At 49.0% G+C, this 20822-nt stretch overlaps 1 protein-coding gene across 2 annotated transcripts in view; it reads left to right on the top strand.

Moving 5' to 3' along the window:
* DAAM1 (dishevelled associated activator of morphogenesis 1) overlaps positions 1 to 20822 on the top strand; it is a 94376-nt gene that overhangs the window by 19295 nt on the left and 54259 nt on the right. For both annotated transcript variants that reach the window (XM_051621910.1, XM_051621909.1), the window contains exon 3: positions 18642 to 18865. In XM_051621910.1, coding sequence (XP_051477870.1) covers positions 18683 to 18865 — 183 coding nt within the window. In that variant the 5' untranslated portion in view covers positions 18642 to 18682. The remainder of the gene's footprint in view (positions 1 to 18641; positions 18866 to 20822) is intronic.

Below are 20822 nucleotides of genomic sequence, written 5' to 3'. Positions count from 1 at the left end.
AGCAGCCACTGCCATCAGCTCCACTGCTCTTCCCTGTGATGGGGGCCTTAAGTTTTCAAGGTCAGTAGCTCTGTGTTAGCCCTTCTCAGGGATTATGGATGCACAGTGGGGCTTTGCTCCCCACCATCCCCAAGAGAAGCTCCTTAGAGAGAAGGGGCCAGGGTGAGTGCATGTTGTGGCCATCAAGATCTGCAGAGCTTTGGTGGCTTTAGTAGACCCAGTGACAGACTTGCACGGAAGCTAGGGTGACAGTCCATCTCCTCTCTGTGTTTTTTGGGAAGTGTAAAGACAAGCCACTGTGCTGAAGCACATGTTGGACTCTGTGTCATGGCAGAGCTGAAGCTGAGCAGGTTTCCCACGTTCCACCCAGCTCCTGAGCAACGTTTTGGGGAGATGCCAGCAAATTCTCCATCCCCTCTGGGACCAGCGTGGTCACAGTCAGCACCAGGTTGCCCTCACTCTTTCTGTTCTGGTGTGTGTAGGGGTAGGAAGAGTCTGATTTGGTGGAAATATTCTTAAGGAAGGCTGTCAACCTGATTTTTTTCCTTGACATCTATGCATTTGGAAAGCTAGTGGAGGCTCTCGTGGTGGCCACTGCTCACCAGAGGGTTTGGTGCTCCCCATGTGGTGCTGCCTAGTCTGGGATGGTCTGGCAGTTTTTTTGTCACCTCTCTTTGAGCATCCCACTGAAGACAAAGCTGATGTCCCTTTGGCTTTCCTGTGCTTTTGCAGGACTGTGCATTTCTTCTTTCATATCAGACACCTAAAATGCTCCTCCAGGAATCTGGAAGGTTATTTTTGTCCTGGAATATCTTATTTCCCCAGTATTCCCTTGGGACAGAACTGGCTGTTATTTGTGCCCTTGGGCATCCTACTACCTGGCAAAGGAAATTTGTAGCATTTAGTTTTATTTAATTCCTGTAGAAAATGAAGGTATTTCAAGCTGTTTCTTCTTCTTGGGCCCCAGAAGAACACAACCCTGTGATGGAGGATGCCAGAAGCAGGCAGAACCCTAAGGATGGGGATGCAAATGGTGTTTGCTCTCCAGAGAACTTAATCTAAGATAAGGTTGGGCAATATTGCCCTACGCTGTAGCCACCCTCTGGGGATGGGCTGTGTGCCCCCATACAAGCAGACCATGTCCATCAGGTGCCACTGAGGTGCCCCCAGGCATGACTGGGGCTGCTTTCCTGCTCTCACTCTTCCCCATGTGCCCACCAGCCACTTCCAGACGTGGCAGGGGAGAAGGTTTGGAAGGAGCACACCCCATTTTCCTTGTAAAACTCTGAATGAGAGGCTTGGCCTGGTTTAGATTTTTAAAATAACTTGCACATTTGGAAGCTAGTTTCAGAAGGGCTCCGAATGGGATAATGGCTTTGATCATGGCAGTCCAAGATCAAGGGAGGGCTTTTTGGGTTTGCTGGATCAGCTGGAAAATATATTGTAGTGTCTAGACTTGCTCGAGGATGATAAAGGCTCTTTTTTCAGCTCTACAGAAGATCTAATCAAAAGCCCACATAGACTCGATAGAAGGGCTCCCTAGGAAAGGAGCCTGTTTTGGGTTTTGGTTGTGTCCAGAAGCAAGTTGAAAGAGGTGGAGATCTTGAAGGACCTCTGAAACATTCTGCTTTACAGGCACTGCCATTTCTGATGGGGCCATTGGTGTAGGTGGAAGCTGTCACATCAGCAGCAGGGTGAGGAGGCTGGGGACAGGGACTGGCCATGTGCCAGGACCCTGGTCCCTAGAGTCAGTGTGTGCAGCTGAGCACTGCTGAGACCCTGCTGCTCACCCTCTGTGGTTGGGGTCAGCTGCTCAGACCAGCATCTCCCAGAACCACCTCAATTTTGGCTGGGCAATAACCACAGAAGTCCACGTTTGTCAGTGTTCAGTCAGAACTTCAGCATTTCTTGCTGAAGTGTGGAAAATGTGTGCTATTCTCTCTTTACTTTTCATAAGTGGGTTTTAAAAAATAATTTTAAGAAATGATTTTATCTTTTTATTTTATTGTTTTCCATCATTCCAAAGGATTAGAGGCAGAGGAGTGAATTCCTAAGGTGTATGGATTAGACTCAGAAGCCTGGTGGACATTTGGCCACCTGCATTCACTGACTCTCCCTTCCTGAAAGCCCACGTAGCAATTGAGCTCCATCACCTTGGGAGATGCCCCACTGAGAAAGCAGGGACACTTTTTCTCTCTGAAACTGTGTTTTCTGCACAAGGGTCTTGGGTCTGCTTTGACGTGTGTGTCATTGACAAAGTCATCTCCAGCCATCTCCTCAGTGATGCCACACTCAGATAACAACCATAGCCCCAGACATTGGTGGAGTTTGAGCCTGGCTGTGCAAGGTTCAGCTGGAAGCTTTGGAAAACATTTGGAAGTGTTTTGGAAAACATTTGGATCGAGGATGTTGTAGTTCCATGCCTGGTTGTTTTCCTTTATTTGTCCTTGAGAGAGGGAACTGCTGCTGGGTTTCTTGTGTTTTCTTTACATCAATTACTCTTTTAGACATATTTATTTCCAGGGATGAATTGGAGCAAATGCCAGCATGTAAACAGTTTGCAGTGTGAAATGGTAGTAAAACTGGGCTGGAAGAGATCTTGAGAGGTTACCTTGATTCCATGCTTCAAACTGGAAGCCGATCATGTTTGCAGAGAGTTGTTTTCTCATAAATTTTCTAAGGAGCAGAGGGAAAAATCTACCAAATAATGCTGTCAGTCTGTGTGTGCAAGCCTCCCTCAGTTTATTCAAATTGTTTGCTGAATAAGTGTTGGAAATTAATGCTGGGTTTGTTCCCAGACCTATTCAAAATAATATTCCAGAGTAACCTTTTTTGCTTTGGCGTTTGCCAAAATACTGCAGCTTTCATGGATGAGATGCATTTATCCATAGTCTGTATTTGACCTGGAGCCATCTCTGTTTTGCCCCATTTCTGAGACAACCAGACCCCAGAAAACCCACTAGAAACAAGAGTTGTTTTTTCCTTTGTTTCTTGTTGTTTAGACACAACTTTTCAGTTCTCCAGGTGGTCCCCATCTGAGCTAGAGGGGCAGCAACAGAAAGCCCCCAGACCCAACATGGGGTAGCTTAGGGTGCTGCAATACCAGCTCCATGGAAATCAACAGCAACTTCTCCCCTTGACATTTACAGAGTTAGATAGAGCTGTGAGATCCTGGGCAGTGATGAGAAAAGAAAAATCTCACTAGAAATCCTCATCTGCTTTGAGATCATGGAATCATGGAACTATTCAAGTTGGAAAAGCCCCTTGGGATCACCAAGTCCAACCATCATCCCTAGTCTACAAAGTTCTCCCCTAAACCACATCCACCAACACCACATCCAAACCACCCTTAAACACATCCAGGGATGGTGACTCAACCACCTCCCTGGGCAGCCTATTCCAGTGTCTGACCACTCTTCCTGTGAATTTTTTTTTACCTAATGTCCAGTCTAAACCTGCCCTGGTGCAGCTTGAAGCCATTCCCTCTTGTTCTGTCGCTGATGACCTGTGAGAAGAGACCAGCACCAACCTCCCTACAATGACCTTTTAGGTAGCTGTAGAGACTGATGAGGTCTCCCCTCAGCCTCCTCTTTCTCAAACTAAACATTCCCAGCTCCTTCAAGTGTTCTTCATAAGATTGATTCCCTAGGCCCTTCACCAGCTTCGTTGCCCTCCTCTGTCCTCGCTCCAGCACCTCGAGATCTCTCTTGAATTGAGGTGCCCAAAACTGGACACAACACTGCAGGTGTGGCCTTGCCAGTGCTGAGGACAGGGGGACAATTACCTCTCTCCTTCTGCTGGTCACACTATTTCTAATACAAGCCAGGGTGCCGTGAGCTCTCTTGGCCACCTGGGCACACTCCTGGCTCATGTTCAGCCACTTGTCAATCAGAACCCCCAGATCCTCTTCTGCCAGACACTTTCCAGCCACACTTCCCCAGGCCTGGAGTGTTGCCTGGGGTTGTTGTGGCCCAAGTGCAGGACCTGGCACTTGGCCTTGTTGAAGCCCAGACCATTAACATTAGCCCAACCATCTAATCTATCCAAGTCTCTCTGCAGAGCCTCCCTATCCTCATGCAGATCAACACTCCCGCCCAGCTTGGTGTCATCTGTAAACTTACTGATAATACACTCTGTGTCCTTATCAAGATCATGAATAAAGATGTTAAAAATAAATGGTCCCAACTCTGAGCCCTGAGGACACCACTTGTGACTTGGATCAAGAGCCAAGTGATGACTTTCAATTAATTTCTCCTACATCTTCCTCTGTCCCAGCTTTGTGTCTGATCAATGGATCAAAAAAACTATCCACGAGAGCCCTAGCTTAATCCCCTCACCTTTTAAAGCTCCTGCAGAGCTCCAGTGAGTCTTTTTTTCCCTTGATAATAGCTTCCCTTTTCAGTGCTGAAAGGTTTTGAAAGAGCTTCACCTGTAGCCAGCTGGATGCTGCCAACCTCTCCAGCCACCATTGCATTGGTATTAGCATCCACACAGCCCAGACGGTGACTGGTTTTCCCTCATCTGGTCCTCTCCCCAACCAATTTTTAGTGGGTGACAGCAAAATTCATCCATCTTTGGCTATATGGCAGGCTTGGCAACCCCCCCACCCCAGCCCATCTGTATTTTTAAAGTCAGATGGCTGGCATTAGCATTACTGTTTGGCCAAATGTATGTGGAGATATCACGGCTGAGATTTGTTACAGATGGGTTTCTGGATATAGTCGAAGGCATTTTGCCAGCCAATTATATATCTGTGTAAAAGTGATTGGCATGCCTATAAATAAAGCTGCTGTGGGGTTATAAATCTAAATATACTTATTCATTAAATTATTTTTACATCTCAAGTGGGTTGCCATCCTGGGTTGTCATAAGCAAACCATGCTCTCTGCACGTGTGTTATCCACAGCTCCAGAAGTGCAGCCTCTGAGGCTTTGAGGTATTTTTTCCCCTTGGAAAAAGGTGTGTGTGTTTGTGTGTGTGTGAACTATCCATGGATCCCTGTGCCGTGGTGAGATGAAGGACCTCCTCATTGGGACCTCTTCACAGTCATCACTGGGAATTACCCTGTCCTGGAGACTGTTGTAGACAGAGCTCCAGAAGTGGTAATGACTATAAATACAGGAGTGAGAAACTCTTTCTTTTTTGGCTGACAAATGAGCATGACTTTGCTGGGCTGTTTGATCCCTGTGGCACAGTAAATACTATTTCCATGGCTCCTTTGGACTGTCCCACTAGCATCTCCACCCATGTCCTCAGGTGAAGTGTCTCACAGAGCGTTTCTTCACTCTGTGCTGTGGGTTGGGCTGTGTGGGAAATGGGGTATTTCCACCTCATTTAACCACCCCTGCTGTCACTTTGGTTACAGGAGTGAGGAAAAAGGTCCCCCAGACCAGCTCCAGGTGGTGCTGGGAGCTGGGGAGGTGCAGAGTGGAGGGAGAGCCTGGCCAGCTGCCCACGCAGCCAGGCTGGTGGATCTGGCTGGGTCTTTGAACAGGTTTATGAAAACACTGCGAGCTGCCGCCTCTGGTTTCTTTGGGTTTGCTTTCCTTCTCCTTTCAAAGTGTTTGAATATTCATTCAGTCAGTGATGAAGCACAGAGCACTTGTGCCTGAGAGGCAGGATATTGGCTGCCTCACTTTCTTCAGTAATAACATGCATCACTGGAAGTTAACCTATGATTGTAGCTTCGTCTCCTAATGAAAGGAAGCTTTAGTCTGTCCATCAGCTCCTCCTCCTCCATCCCTGACAATTCAAGTCCATTGGCTGCTTTTTGTCCTGTCTTCCAGATTGATTTTCATCTCAAACAATGTGGAGCTGCTGCAAATTTTGTCAGAACAGGGGTCGGGTTAGGAAGGTGTTGTGGGGGTTTTTTATTAAGGGAAGGGCTGCAATGGAAACTCAGTCTGTATTAGACACCAGGGAGTACAAGTGCATGTGACGAAGGCATGAGGAGTGCTTTAGTTGGATTTACCACGTTACAAGACACCAGAGAGCCCACACTGCAGGACTCTGCACAGACACCGAGGTGTCTGCAGGGGGGATGTTCGCCTACGTGAATTCTCTGATGTCTAATAAATGTGACTTCATCCTGCAGCCTTAATATAAATGTGGCTTATATTGCTTGGGTTCACAGAGGGAAACGGTGTTCTTAGTGCCTCTTAACCAGGTGCAGTTTCTGTAGCGTAGCAGGGTTGGGGCAGTATTCTAGGGTCTTCAGAGGCTGGTAGAAACATCTGCATGTCCTGACCCTAGGGAGCTGGTTGCAGGTCTGCATTTGGCATTGTGGAGGCAGGGGAGGAAAAGCTGCTGGGATTTGGCATCCTGCGGATCGGAGCTGGGCAACAGTTTTGTAAAACCTGTCATCTACTGCTGGAAAGCTTAGTGTAACAGATGAGAATCACAGAATCTTAGGATCTGTCAAGCCTGAGGGATGTGTCCTGGTGTCCCTGCCTCAGAGTTATTTCTGGTGCATGGTGGCTGAGTTTTAGCTGCGTGGGTGGACGTGAAAGTTTGGCATCTGGGTTGTATCCTGGAGGTGCCAGGGGTGGTATATGGCTTGGACAGACTGACTGTTTGACAAACATAGAAGTGAAGTGCATCACCTTGTCCAGGTAAGGGCAGAGATGACATTGGCTGTGGCATGAACGCTGCTGTGTGGCTGGTGGCAGCAAACAGAGAGATGGTGACCTCCAGGAATGTTCCCATGGTCCCTGTGTCTTACTGCAGGCCTTGATGCATTAAGGGAACCCCATCTTCCCCAACCCAGCAACCACATCCTGGTTTGTACATGCTACCCAGGGTCTGGAGGTCCTGACATGGGTGTCCAGGGAATCCATAAGGTGTTCTGGAGGTTATGGCACGATCAGCTGGGCTCGGTGCTGCTGGGAGCTGGATGCTGGTAGGTGGGTTCTACTTAGGCATGTGAGATCCTTGCATCATGGGGATGTCTTGTGGGGAAAAGGGAGAGACCCTGAAAGACCAGCCACCCTCTTCCCTGCAGGGAACATTCATAGTGTTCTTGATGAGCTGCCAAATGTTTGCATATCTACCTGCCTTTTACTGGTTTGTACTTTTATCTACACCTCTTTTTTGTTCTCTGCTTTCCTCCAGAGCTTGAGTTCTTTGCAGTGTTGTTGCTTTTTCTCTATTTCTTTCTTTTTCCTGTTGGTTTTGTTTTTTTTTTTTTCCCCTCCATCTGATATCAGTAAGAACACAGCTGAAGTTCTGGGAGCCCAAACTAAACCTGCCTATGACTCCTCACCCGATTAGGCGCCATGGTAATAAGCATTTGAATCTAAAGCTAGATTAGGCAGGGAGCAGTCTGGGGCTGGATTTGCATAGCACACATTCCTTCTCCCTATGACGTGCTGGTGAATTTACTGAAAGTGAATTTATAAAGCACCAGGGTGGCTTCAAGTGCTCCTGTTGATGCATGGGTTGTTCCCCCCACGAGGCACTCAGCTGGGCAAAAAATGCCTGTGATTGCCTGGAAGATGCTTTTTCTCCCCTCCTCCTGCTCTCACAGCTCGTGTTGCAGTGGATGGGAAGGGGTAGCTCTTGACAGCTCTGAAAACCTGCATCAATGGTTTTGTTTTTTTTTTGTCCATAGAAGCAATTATTTCTAGGTGTTCTTTCTTCCTTCCTGTGGTAATCACCTGTGATAGTGAAGTGAATCTAGAGTTTTCAGGGATCTAAATCCAGTGTGCAGCTTCTTCGGGCTTTTGCTGTAATGTTACAGGTCTTGTGCTGGAAAAGCTGCAAAGATTTGTTACCCAAAAGCCATTTAACTTCCTTCCCCTGTGGACATGGATGATCTCAGGGTTGCTTTCTCTCTGAGTTATTTCATTAACATGTATTCAGGCCATCCGAACTGCAGGGTTAATCTGGAGCAATGGGCTGCCAAGCTTAGACACAGAGGAAGACGTTCTTCAACATTTAGTGCAGTGGTTGGGCTGCAAACCTTCAGGTTTCCCATTGCAGGGAGGGATTTGAGACAGAGGTTCTGGACTTCGGAGATTCTGGATGTTCTTGTTCTGTTGTAGGGAGGGTTTGAGGTGGGTGTGCTTGTGCTAAGAGCTAAGCAGAAAGCAACCTTATCCAGCCTCTTCTCGTGGTGCCCTCCATCCTGTGCTGAAGCATATGGCAAGGGTACCTTTGGGTGTCTAAGCAGAGATGCCCTGATGATGTTGCAGTCCCTGAGCCAGAAAACACCATCCCTGCTGACTTGTCTTTGTTTTTGATTGTTGGGGCTCTGCTTAGCTGCTTCAGGAACCAAAGGATGTGGCTTGGACCACACTTCAAGCTTTTGCTTGACTGGCTTGTGACCCTCATAGCATGGACATGAGGAAACACAAATTGAGGAATAAGGCTCATCTCACTGGCTTTCGACTTTGGTGAGACCTGCTGGGTCCTGCCTCATTCCCAGTGGTGTTGTCTGGGCTGAGTTGAAAGATCTGGTGAGCTGGTTAATGGAAAGCTGCAGCCCTGAGTGGTTCCTCTAGGCCAGAAGCTTAGTCTTGACCTCTGCTGCTGGAGCTGTTCCCACTTCAAAGCTGCTAAGGAGATGCAGGGAGGTTGGGGGTTGGTTTGGGGTGTCAGAAATGCACATTATCAAGTAGCAGATGTGAAGACCTCTGCAAGACCTTGCCGCCACCAGAACTCAGGAGCCCCCAAAGGGGTGAAGTGAAAGGTGTCCATGTCTTTGGGGTTGGAATTAGATGGTCTTGAAGGTCCCTTTGAACCTAAACCATTCTATATTCTCTATTGCTTCAGATTATGAGTAAAACAGACTGGTGTTGATTGGGAGAAGTACTTTCACTTTGTTGGCCACAGTGGTGGACTCCAACCCCAAGTAAGAAGTCACCTGCAAGGATGTTATGAGCTTGGAAAGGGCCAGGAACATCAAGGACTGATTCAAAGGCTCAGGAAGGTGAGCGAAGTGGTGGTGTTGAACCATGGAGCATCTCTGCAGAGATAGTGGGCATGCAGGAGCCAGCTGGTGGATGGAAGAGGGCAGAGCATGATGCTGTACCCCACCAGAAATGGGTGACATTGTAGCTTTCTGAGGTGCTTTGGGGGTGCAACTGGAGTGTGGCTAGTCCCAAATATATGAGCACCCAGACTGCCCTCCTGCAACAGAAGAGATTAAACTGAAAACTTCAAACACATTTATCTTCTCTCAGGGTGTCTGAGCCTCTCAGGATCTCTTTGAGTCACTTTTTCAAGCAGCTCTTTGCAATCGTGAGGCTTTAAAAATTTTTTTTAATGAAAAGGGACATCCTTGTATAAATATCGACAGAGACAAGAAGTTTTTTTGCAGTTTGTGGCAGGTGCATTGTGAAAACCAGAAGTGAAATCCACTTCTGTATGTAGCCCTGGCAGGGAGGTGGCCACTGTCACTGTGAGATTGCACCTTTCGGGGGGTTTCCTCACTGGAGCATTTTCTCCACTGGGGTGGACAGGTTTGTTTTTCAAGAAGCATGCAGAGATGGTGGCAGGCAGGATGCCTGAAGCATTAGCCAGGCCCTATTCAGACTTCAGTGTGTCTGAGGAAAAGCAGATTTGGTTAAATCAGTGCACAAAAGAAACACTAAAAATCCTGTGCGTTTACGCAGCGGGTTTTAAATTTGGTTTGTATCGATGCTGGTGATGCTGATACTGTACTGGATTAAGCATTAAAGTAGCCTCTATTGATTTTTAAATGCATCTCTTTGAGATCTCCACCGGACAGACATTCTCCTCTGGATGCTCCTGTTGGGGAAGAGAGACCTTCCTTCAGTCCATCCCCAGCAGCAATGGGTTAGCTGACATGGGAATGAGCCCTTCCTTGGTCCCTGCCATCAGCAGGAGCCAGGATAGTTTGGCAGTTAAAATGTGCTTCCATTAACTCAGGTCCTCCAAATTGCAGGCACTGGGTGTGAGCAGCTCTGCTGGGAAAGCCAAGTCCCACTCCCCTGCAGCTCCATCCTGGTCAAAGCAGAACATCTGCCATAACCTACAACATCTTGCATCCAAATAAAAAAAATACAATTGAGTCTTCCAATTAGTCCCACCTGCTGTGCTCGCCTGCTTTTCTTTATTATATTTAAATGCAAACAGTCTTTTAGTGTAATGTGATAAAAATTGCTGCTTTTTTCCCAGGCTGGGTGAGAGCAGGCGTCACGTTGGAGCTGTTGGGGTCGTGTTATGCCTGACGTGAGCCCATATATATTGTTTTTCAGTATTCATCTGCTGAGGGTTTAGTGCCATACTGGAAGGAAAGCAGCCAGCAGGCTGTTTCTGCCATCAGATGTTTTTATCAAGGAATTCTCAACCCCAGGTTCATACTTTAGGGGGAGAAATCACTCTGGATTAACGTCAGGATTTAAAAATCGTTAAAGGGAGATCAGCATTGCAGATGGGTTGTGACATGTAAGCCAGCTGAGAAACCTGACAGATGTGTGTTGTTTGCTTTGGGCACTTTCTGGACTAGAAGTTTAATGATATACTGAAGTTTAATGATACCTCCCCATCAGGGTCCTCGTTAGGAAGGACTCCTGTTTACAGCAGCCTCCACCCAGCTTCCCTTTTGAAAGAGAGAAAAAAAACCAGCTTGCTGCACACCACAGGCTGCATAAACACCAGCCTCACCTTAAGCATGGGTAATCCTAAAAACTTCCAAACGTGCCCCAAAATTAGCCTGTTGGGACTCAGCTGGTCCTTGCCTTGCCGTGGTGGTGGCCCCGTGGCAGATGTTGCTGTGCTGATGGACTGGAAGTGTCTGCTGCTGAGCAACTTGGCAACTCGCAGTTGGCGAAGCCAAATTAAGAGGCTTGAAGAGAGGAAAAACCTGCCTGTCTGCCCCCCTCCTTGGTTTTACACTGGGAGAGCCCGTCTCACCCCGGGGATTACTGCAGAAACGGGGAGCAGTGAAATGGAAAGCTCAGCAGTGAGTCTTTGCATATGATAAATCAAAGTCAGAGCCCAAATATTCACTGGAGGAGCAGGGCTTGAGGCTGGGGGGTGGGGGGAGGAATTAAAGGTGGAATTAAAATAAAGGAAAGCTTTTACTGAACTATTGTTCTCCAGGAAAAGACTAATTGGCAAACAAATACCTTCCTCCAGCGGGAAATACAGCTCCTCTCTCCCCACTTCCCAGGCTGTTGAGTTTTTATTGACAAAAGCTTTGCATCATCAAAGGGAGTAGCTGGAGCTGGGAGTGATCTCAGAAATGAAGTGACTTAAATCCACATCCTTTCAGAGGGTGAGGGAAATATTGAGAGGGGAGGTTTCCTTCCAGCAGCCAGGCTGGGAGGTGGTCCTGGCGCCTGATATCTCAGGAGGTTTCTGGTCACTGAAGCTGCTCTTCCTGGCTAATTATCTCTAACTTGTGATGTGCTGGGGTCAGATTCACAGCTCAGTGCTATCAGCCCACTGAAGGTGTTTTGTGTGAGCGTTTTCCCTCCCCAACTGGGGCCAAAACCAGCACTGGAAATGGAGTGGGAGTGGGTGTTGGCTTGTGCTTGTGCCAGCTGATGAGGATGGAGTTGGGATGGAGGAGGATTCTCTCTCTGGGTGCTCAGTGAGGCTGTAGCAGCCCCCTGAGCTGCCCAGGGGTTTATTGCATCCCTCCGTTGACTCTTTTTGGCCTTGAGGGCTGCCAGGCCAAGGCTTGGCATCACCCAGCCCAGATCCCCACAGAGGGGTGACGAGGTTCAAGTAGCAAAGTACAACTTTTGTGAGGGTCTTCTCTGTAAGGCAGGGGGGGGGTTGGGGAGAGCCCTGGCTTGGTGCTAATCCCTCCCTGCTCCTGACCTCTGCTCCAAAAGGGCGGTCCTTGCCCCTTTGAGCCCACCACAATGCAGCACCGGCAGCTGCTGCCCTGGAACAAGAGCAGGGTGAGGGGAGCACTGGGGGAGATGGCCTTTACTTCACCTTTTCTTTCTACTGGGTATTTGTGTGTTGCCTTTTGAAGCCAGGCTGGGGCACAGGGAGGGCAGGGGGATGCTCCAGCATCCTTCCTGGAGAGCTCCCTCCACCTCTTCTGCCTCCCTCCACCTGCCAGGGAAGCCACCAGGAAGGTGGCTTAAACCACCTCTGACAAGTGTTGTGCCTGGGCTTTGGGATGCAAATAATTCAGAGCTTTCAAGGGAGGAATATGTGACTTGAAAACTTTCTCTTTTTCCCACCACCACCCCAACCCCCTTTTTCATTTGCTTCTGCAAAAGAAGGACCACAAATCCATCTGTCTGCTGGAAAAAAGCCATGTATTCGTTTGTAGAATTGGGTCGCTCGGCGCCCTAGTGCGTATTAAGAAATATATATATATATATATTTATATAGGTTTCCAAACTGGGTCTTGTCTGTGGTTCCACGCGTGCTGCCCTTGTTCCTGGAATAAATGGCATTTGCCTGAGCTGATCTGCTGGAGCTCCCATCAGAAACAGTCTGGAGCAGTTTAGAGGATCTGGCTCTGATGCTCAGCTCGTCACCGATTAAGTTCATCCTTTTAGCGGAGAACTCGTGACCTCCTTGGGTGTTACTGTGCCACTTGCTGTCTAGCTGACTGGGAAACTTCCAGCAGGGTTTGGTTTTTAATCCCCAAAAACTAAACAAAGTTTTGCTTCAGCAGCAGCTTTCCTGCTCAGGTTCATCTGTGCACTGAGCTGTGCTGGTCTCTGCAAACACAGGGGGGCAAAGGGCTGTGTGGGGATTCCCAGGGCAGTTCCCATCAGGGAGGATGGGTGCTACAAGCTCTCAACATCTTCTCCTTGGACCCAAGCTTACCAAAGCTTATCTCAATGCCCTGGGGCAGACATGCTCCTGCAACACACCAGCAACCATCCCCTGCTCTGGACTTCTGCTGGTTTCCCAAACGGAGTGGTGGAGCAGTGCTGCTCCAAGGATTGATTTCAGTTGGAGGGTGTTGGGCACAACACCCTGCTGTGCACCCTGCTCTTCCCCTGGAAAACTGCATTGCAGAGTCAACAGCACGTGTGCTTCCCTTGGTGAGGAGCTCACTCCTGTGCTGGAGAGGTGACTTGCAAGCCAGGCCATGATACTCTCGCAGTGCGGTGGAGGTTGTTGCTCTTCTCCCTGAGTAGCTTCATCAGCACCTCCAGATGGGAGCCCCGTGCAGACACCTACAAAAGAGTCTCTCCTAGCACTTCTCCTGCCTGCAGTAGGTGTCAATTTTGTTTAGATGGAAGAAGGAGGGCTTTTTCTGCTGTGTTACAAATCTGTGGAACTGTTTTGGTTTTGTTTTTTCCTTGCTGGTGAACATCCAAGTGTTTACTGGCTCTGTGAATAAACTGGTTTGTTTGTTCTTGCTGTGCCCTGAATTTTACCTTTGAGCTGCCGAAGCTTGTCTGCCCTTGAGCAGAGCAAGATGAGACAGCAGGCCCAGATGTGGGCTTCAAGTTGTGGTGGAAGCCACAAGAAAAGGAAAGAACACAAAGGCAAGGTGGCACATTTTAGGTGAGCATTGGGATTTTGATGATGTTGGCAGATGGGGTGTTCCAAGTGAGCCAAGAGCCTGGAATGCCAGTAGCATTTGGGTACCGTGAAGCCCGAGCAAGGCTGGGAGATGCAAAAGGCTCGTTGTTGAGTTCATGGAGTATAGCAGGATTTCTGGGAAGGGGAAGGAGGATCTGGGGTAATTCAGAATTTGGCAAATGTATTTCTAAATTCATGAAACCCAAGCATTTGTGATTTGCTTACGCTGAGAATTGTAGCTCTTGTGATTTACGATGAGTCAGGCTCCTCCTGGCAGGTGATTTTCCTGGGGCATCATGGAAGGGTCTTGTCCTCATCCCCTTTCATGGCTGCTGTTTCACAGGTGGTTGGAGGGGGCAATAGCAGTCATCAAACAGTTTAAAACTTTTTAGCTGAGTCCTTTGGGGTGTTTTCCTTCTCCTGCCCGTATGTACAGGTTTCCACCAAGCACAAATGTTCCTCTCCTGTGCACCCTATGCATGAAAACAGCTTGATGCTGGGAAAGAAAAGAGTTTTTGGAAATCTCTGTGGGATCTTGTGACCAAAACCTCATCTTGGTTGCTTTTAATGAGAACAGCACTGTACTCAGCACAGAGTCCATGCTGGAGGTGCTGGTGATGGGCTCAGGTCCTGAGTTTCTGTGTTGGAGGGAAGGTGGCTCCTCTTTAGGGGAAGGCAATCCAGTTTCTGGGCTTTTCAGCCACACAGGGCTCAATTGCAAAGCTTTTATTTTTAAAAGTAAATAATGCTTGGGTCCCTCTCAATAAAAAGGGTTTCTTTGCCCTGGCTTCAATACAAACATGAAACAGAGCAACCCTTCTTGCTCTTGAGAAGGATGAGCCCAAAGGCTACTGCCTGATGGGATGTGCAGAGCACTGTGCATATGTTTTGGAGGGCTCACAGCTGGGACCAAACCTGAGAAGAAGCTGGGTTGGTGAGCAGAGAAAAGAAGGGTGCTGGCTGTCTTGGGTCCAAAAGATGAAAAATCAAAAGCATGTCCAAGGAAAGCTTTGCCATTTCTCAGGGGCTGCCCCAGGTTATATTGTGGTGGCTTCATCCTGGCTCAAACCAGGACAGGATGTCTGGATGTGACATAGGGAAATCATCTAGAATTGTTTGTTTAAAGAAATGATGCAAAGTCATTAGCAGGTTTGACATCCACCCTGCACTGGGTGTTACATGCTTGGGGAGAAGCACGGAAGGAGGGTTCACCATCGCTCTGCACCGGGATGGGACAAGCTTAGGGTGCCATGTGTGGGATGCCAAATTTCTTCCTTCCACGTGCTGTATAAAGTGGTCCAGGACACCCAGCTCTAGCACTTGGTGGGAATGATGATGTCTTGCAGAACTGCCCACTGAGACCAAATGCCTCCTGGTCACTGTGCAGCAATGAAAGAGTTAGAAACTTTCCCTCAGTCAGGAGCATCCCAGGCTGCACCGAAACTCTGCAGGGTGGGGGGAGGCAAAGGTTGGTGTGGCCCAAAATGCAGAAATCAATCAGGGCTCTGCAGAAACAGGCAGTGAGTGCTGCTGCACTTGCACATAAACCCTCTCCCCTTGTGCAATGCGGTTGAATTAAAGCTCCCCGTTGAGAAACAGCTCACCCAGGATCTCGCATCCTTGTTTTGGGGAGGGGATGGGAGAGCAGCCAGGAAAAGAACACTCTAATATTCATATTTGAGGATTTAGCTCCTGGCTTCTGGGCAAGTTTGGAGGCAGGTGTGAAGGGGAGCGTGCACACTCCTTTGCATGTGTTTGTACCCTTGCTGGGTATTTTTAGGCTGCAGACCGCAATGCTGCAATACTGGGGCTGGCTTTGAACCAGCTGGTTGGGGCATTGGTCACAGACAGGCTTTGGCAGCATGTTGCTCCACACGGGCTCATTTAGCTTGCTGAGGAGGCTGATGAATATGCAAGCAGTAATTGCTGCTCTCCTTTCCTTACAGCAGAGGCGGAAGCGACACCGGGGTCCAATTTTCTCCTAATGACTGATTTCATTTAAGCACTGCTCAGGGCGATGTAGGATTGATGCTTTTTTTTTTTTTTTGCCTTTTGAGGGCTGGGGAAAACAACTAAACTCGTCTCTCTGTGCATTGCTGAGCTGCAGCCCATGGCCTCTGAACTGCGTGGGGACCCCAGTTCGTCCTGGTGGCACATGTGGTCTAAGCTCCTTCTCCTCAACTTTTTCTCCCTGGGCTTCCAGGCTGAGCCTGTCACACACGCATTTCCACCCTTGTTTCTGTGAAAGTGAAGTTGTTTGGGAATGATTTGGCCCTGTCAGTCCTGCCTTGGGATTTGGGGTTTGGCTAGAAGTTCCTCAATGACCCTTCTCATCCTGGCTTCCCTGGCTCTGTACGTACAGGGGCAATTAAACTTAATTTATTCTGGCCCGCTCAATAGTAAAGGCCAGAAGGCACCATTAGATCACAATCTGACTTAAATATATTGATCTAATTAGTGCTCAAAGGTATAAATGGGAGGGGGGAGCAGGACATTTAATGTGATGCTGGGTGGAACTGGTTCCTTCTGCTCTCCTTAATGCAAGCCTCCAGGTTGCCAGGAGCTGTTGGATTTTCTCCTTGAATAACCAATTTCTGTAGGACTTGCAGGGAAGGAGGAGGCTGTGTAGCTCCACTTGGTTCTGGTGATGCAATCTGCACCGTCTGCAGCTCCTGAGGACCTGCCAGGGAGCCATGTCTTGATTTTGCTCCATCACATCAATGAATATTCATCGGGCTTCTGAAGGTTTAATGCTATTTGCCTGGTAGCTAACATGTTCTCTCTCTAACCTTTTTTAGTCTTGGTTGTTAATAACCTACAGCCCACTCAGCCTACGCTATAGGGTGGTTTGTTTTTATACATTGTTTATAGATGAAAATGAGGAACCTCAATAGCTCCAGAGCTGGAAGCAGCTCAAAAATACCTTGTCTTGGTTGCTACATGTGACTGTCTGCTTTAAAACCCAAAATAAAATCTTGCCTTTCGGTCTGTCGTTTAAACTCCTCGTAAAACATCCTCAGGAGTGTGTATCTCTGTAGAGCAGGTGTTGTTCTGATAAAAGCTTTCCCTGCATTTTTGCAAGCCCAAGTTTGGGCTTGTATGTAGCAGCAGGTTTCAAGGATGAGATTGACATGGTGTTGAAAAGGGGATGGAAAACGTTCCATGGGAGAGTGGGTCTGTTTGCTCTGGACCAGGAGCAGAAGCAGGCCCTGCTCTGGGCACAGTGTGGCTGTACCCGTGGACAGGGAATGACCAAGGGACCAAACCTGGCACAGCTGAGGGTGTGTGGGTCAAGACCAGGCTCCTGTGCCAGGCACGAAGCTCTGGGCACCCACCAGCACCTCCCTCTGCGCCATGCTCCTCGCGGCTCTTCAAAGCCTGCAACATTTTCCTCTGTGTCGCAGGGGACAGAGGTCTGCATGTCTTTGGTTGTTTTGTTTCCCTCCCTCCTTTAGGAAAGAAATTCCCCAAGAGGTCCCAAACCCCTCCTAACATGGAAGGGATGCCAGCAGGCTGCTAATGGATTTGCTGCGGTGCTGGCTGCTGGGGAGCTGCGATGAGAGAGATTTCATGGCAGCTGAAATTCCTCCAGTGGCTGCATTTTTCTACATTGCAAGATGCTAAATGTGAAATGAGATTTGGGGGTTCTTCAGGAAGGGGGGAGCCTCCAGACCGAGCACAGAGCAGTTGCACAGCCTGGGATTATCCCGCATGAAGACCCAATAACTGTTTCCCATCGTTTGTGGTTCAGCAGATGATTACACCATGTGCTAAAAATACGCAATCAAAGATAATTTCAAGGGTCAGATCCTCTGTTGAAGTAATATGGGCAGAGCCTGAGTTTTCTGCAAGGTCCTTATTTTGGGAGGGCAATGTTTGCCATGCAAGTGGCAGTGCAGGGTCCAACACCAAACTTTCTCCTGCGCTGCGTCTCTGTGGGATACAACAGCTGTTTATTTGGACATAGAAATCCGTAGATGGAGGGGAATGGCTGGCTCCAGGGAGATCAGACACTCCTTTCCAAATTCTGACCTTCCTTCCCTTTGTTAATAAATCTGAGTCATCCATATTTCAACCTTCTGCATTAGCCTTGGCTGTTTGTCTTGTCTCTTAACATCTCGGCGTCTTATTTTGCAAAGATAAAATGTGTGGGTGTGTGACTTTATAAGGCAAATGTTTAGCCTTTAAAAAAATTTCCTACTTCTCTGGTCGATTTTTCTTACTAGTATGTTTCTCCACTCTCCTCACTCCTTTTAGGTGGCCCTTCTCTTATCTTGTTGTCTTGACAGTCCCAATTTTGGGGCAGTATTTGCTGTTATCTGTTAGGCAAGACACATCTCCTGCCCTGAGCTTTGCTCCCAGCCTGAGTTTCAGAAATCAGTAAAACCCAAGTGACCCTGGGCTCTAGCAGCACTGCCCCACGTAAGCACTGGGTAGGAAAGTCTGAGCTACCAGCACCGTGTGATTTTTATCAGCTGAAATTGTGTCTTGTAAATATTTAGTGGAATTTCAAGTAGGGTTTATCTAATGAAAGCCAAGCAAAACTTTCCACGAAAAGAGCCACCCAACCGGTGGTTTCTGGTGGATGTTTAGGGATGTGTTTAACAGCTGGGGGGAGAAAATAGGATATTTTATCAGCTCTGCTGCTGTCTGTGGCTCAGGGCATCCTGAGACACTGAGACACATGAGAGCTTCAAGCACCAAGTCACCCGTGCTGGGGACCACATACCTGGTGGCTCCAAGCACATCCTGCTGTTCCTGGCAGCAGCCTCCCAAATTTGCCATACCTCTGGATGGCCTGATAGAAGGGCTGAACTGGCTGCCACGGCACAGGGAGGTTGGTGGGGATTTGCTGGGAATTGCAGCAGTGAGTGAGGGGTCCAGGTCCCCTCTCCCTGCAGGGACAGTGGCGCATCCTCCCATTCTCCTGCTGCTACCGGCTTCAGCGGAGAGCAAAGCAAATGCATCTTTTTTCATTAGCACGATAGTCAAGGTTGCCAGGACCATAAACATAAAGTCTGAGCAGAAATACTTGGCTCATAAACTGTCTCCTGTCTTCCCCTCTGTGCCGAGCATGTGGGTGGCTCTGATTCCTCCTCTTCTCGGCGGGACGGGAGCGCAGCACTGCGGGGCGGCCGCTCAAACCTCCTCTCTTCTCTTTCTCCCAGGATCTAGTGCCCAGGAGGGAGGGACGCAGAGGGTTGTGGCCATGGCCCCACGGAAGAGGAGCAGTCGGGGGATCTCCTTCATCTTCTGCTGCTTCCGCAGCAGTGACCACCCCGAGATCACCTACCGGCTGCGCAATGACAGCAGCTTTGCCCTGCAGACCATGGAGCCTGCGCTGCCCATGCCGCCCGTGGAGGAGCTGGATGTCATGTTCACTGAGCTGGTGGTAAGCAGGATGCTTTCTCTTTCTCTTTATTTTTTTATTTGCCTCTTCCTACTCTCCCCAGGTTTGGTTTTGAGTTTGCAGGCAAGCTTTGGTGCAAGGGGAGCACCAGGGGCTTCTGTTGAGAGAGGTTCTGCACTGAACTGTGAGCTCTGCTCCTCCCCCAAGTGTGGCCAGTTTGGGTGGTTTTGCTTTCTCATTGGAAATCCTTGATTTCTTAGGGCAGGGCCTGGGGGCTGGTCTGGCTTTGTGCACCCCTGGGGTGTCCAAGATGGTAAAGCAGGTTGCCCCCAGAGGTGCAAAGTGACTGTACTTGGTGGGCACTTTACTTCACAGAAATCCTTGGGTTTGGGCTCAATGGAGATTTGAAGAGCCAAGCTACTGTTTCTTTATCCCTCAGTACCAAAACTCGGAAAAACCTGGATCAAAAAAATATTGGCAGCCAGAAAAAACTCTCATTTCCTCTAAGCAAAACCATTTTGGTGTGGTTTGTTGGATGAACCCATAGTGCTCCACTGTGAGTGGATTCAGCAGTTCAGTGGGGTTTCTCTACAGTGCTTTGATGCGTAGAAGGAGCTGGGAGTCCTGATGCTGGTTGGTCACACACAGCATATCCCAGGAGATGTCAGGCAGCATGGTTTGGGTGGTCCAGGCCATTTGGTAGAGGAGAGCTGCAGATTGTAAGAACTGGTTTTGCCCAGATGTCCTTCTCCATGGGCAGGATGAGACTTCTGGCAAACGGGGACACCCCAAATAGGGCGGTGGGGATGAGTTGTCCCCGTGACAGGGCCTCTTCTTGCAGCAGTTCTGAGAAATGCAAGTGGCTAGGTTTGGTTTGTTCAGGTGGAGGGGCTGCCTCTGTTCCACATTTTTCTCCACTGATAACTTGGCCAAATGAGATTTGCCTGGGGAAATTCTTTCCCATGGAAAGCTCTCCCTGTTTCCCAGCCAAAGTAGCATAAGGGCTTGTTGGGCTGGGACTGGGCATCACCAGCCACGTTGAAGAAGGCGTCTGTGGAGACTCACATGCTGGAGCCCCACCAAGCCTGCAGCCCCTTATCTCAGCCCAGGATTTTCAAAGCATCCCCCCAAATTCAGTGAGATGTTTTGTGCAGAAGCTGTGCAGTGAGGCAGAAGCCCAGCAGCACTTGCAGGGGCCAGCCAAGCCTGGGGCATGCACTGGTGTGGTCCTTCTGCTCCTCTTCTCTTGCTCTGTGCTGAAAGGATTTGCCTTTTTTTCCCCCCAGCCAAGGGTGAGCAGGCAGCTTGGAGGCAGCTGCTGCTCCAGGGCATGCTGGCAGCAGGAGCCACGCTGGTTCTCCAGGGACTGAAGTCACTTGAGGAAGGGGGACAATGGGTGATCACCGTGCTCCCCTGCAAACAGCTTCAACCCCTTGGCTCCCCGAAACACCCTTCAGGCAGATCTCAACCTGAGCCAGCACTGGGTGGGAGGGAGGGGGAAGCTGAGCTCTGCCCTGCAGGTGCGAGAGGGACATTCCCATTTGGGTGGAGTAAGGATGCAAACCCCCCATTACAACAGCTCCTTCTTGCTCTCAGTAACCTGTTGGTGTCAGGTATTAAATTTCAGCATTAGTTAAATGGTTTGGAAAGCGTCCCACTGTTTCTGTATAAACCCACTGTGTAGCATTTGGAAGAGAGACAGAGAAAGCACTCAGAGGTGCTGGGCTGATTTTTATGCCTGTGGGAGCCCGATGCCACCCGGCCCATCACACTCGACCAGCCGGGACAGGATGACTTGTGCCTGCTCTGTGGAACCAAGGCTTCCTTCAGAGTCCTCAGTTGTCCCAGTCCATTGGGTTGAGGGAAGTCAAAGAGTTTGGAGTGGGTCTGGAGGCTTTGCCAGCCCGAGTTGGTCCTTGGCCAGCTCTTCTCTTGCAGCTTAATAGTGACTTTTCTGCCTCATTTGCTCCCATTAGGGACTCAGAGTGGCAGGGGTGGA

The sequence above is a fragment of the Apus apus genome, chromosome 5 (genome assembly GCF_020740795.1).
Source record: "Apus apus isolate bApuApu2 chromosome 5, bApuApu2.pri.cur, whole genome shotgun sequence".
In the NCBI taxonomy this organism is placed as follows: Eukaryota; Metazoa; Chordata; class Aves; order Apodiformes; family Apodidae; genus Apus; species Apus apus.
The sequence above is the reverse complement of the archived record's forward strand: the minus strand, read 5'-3'. Positions and strand labels throughout refer to the sequence as shown.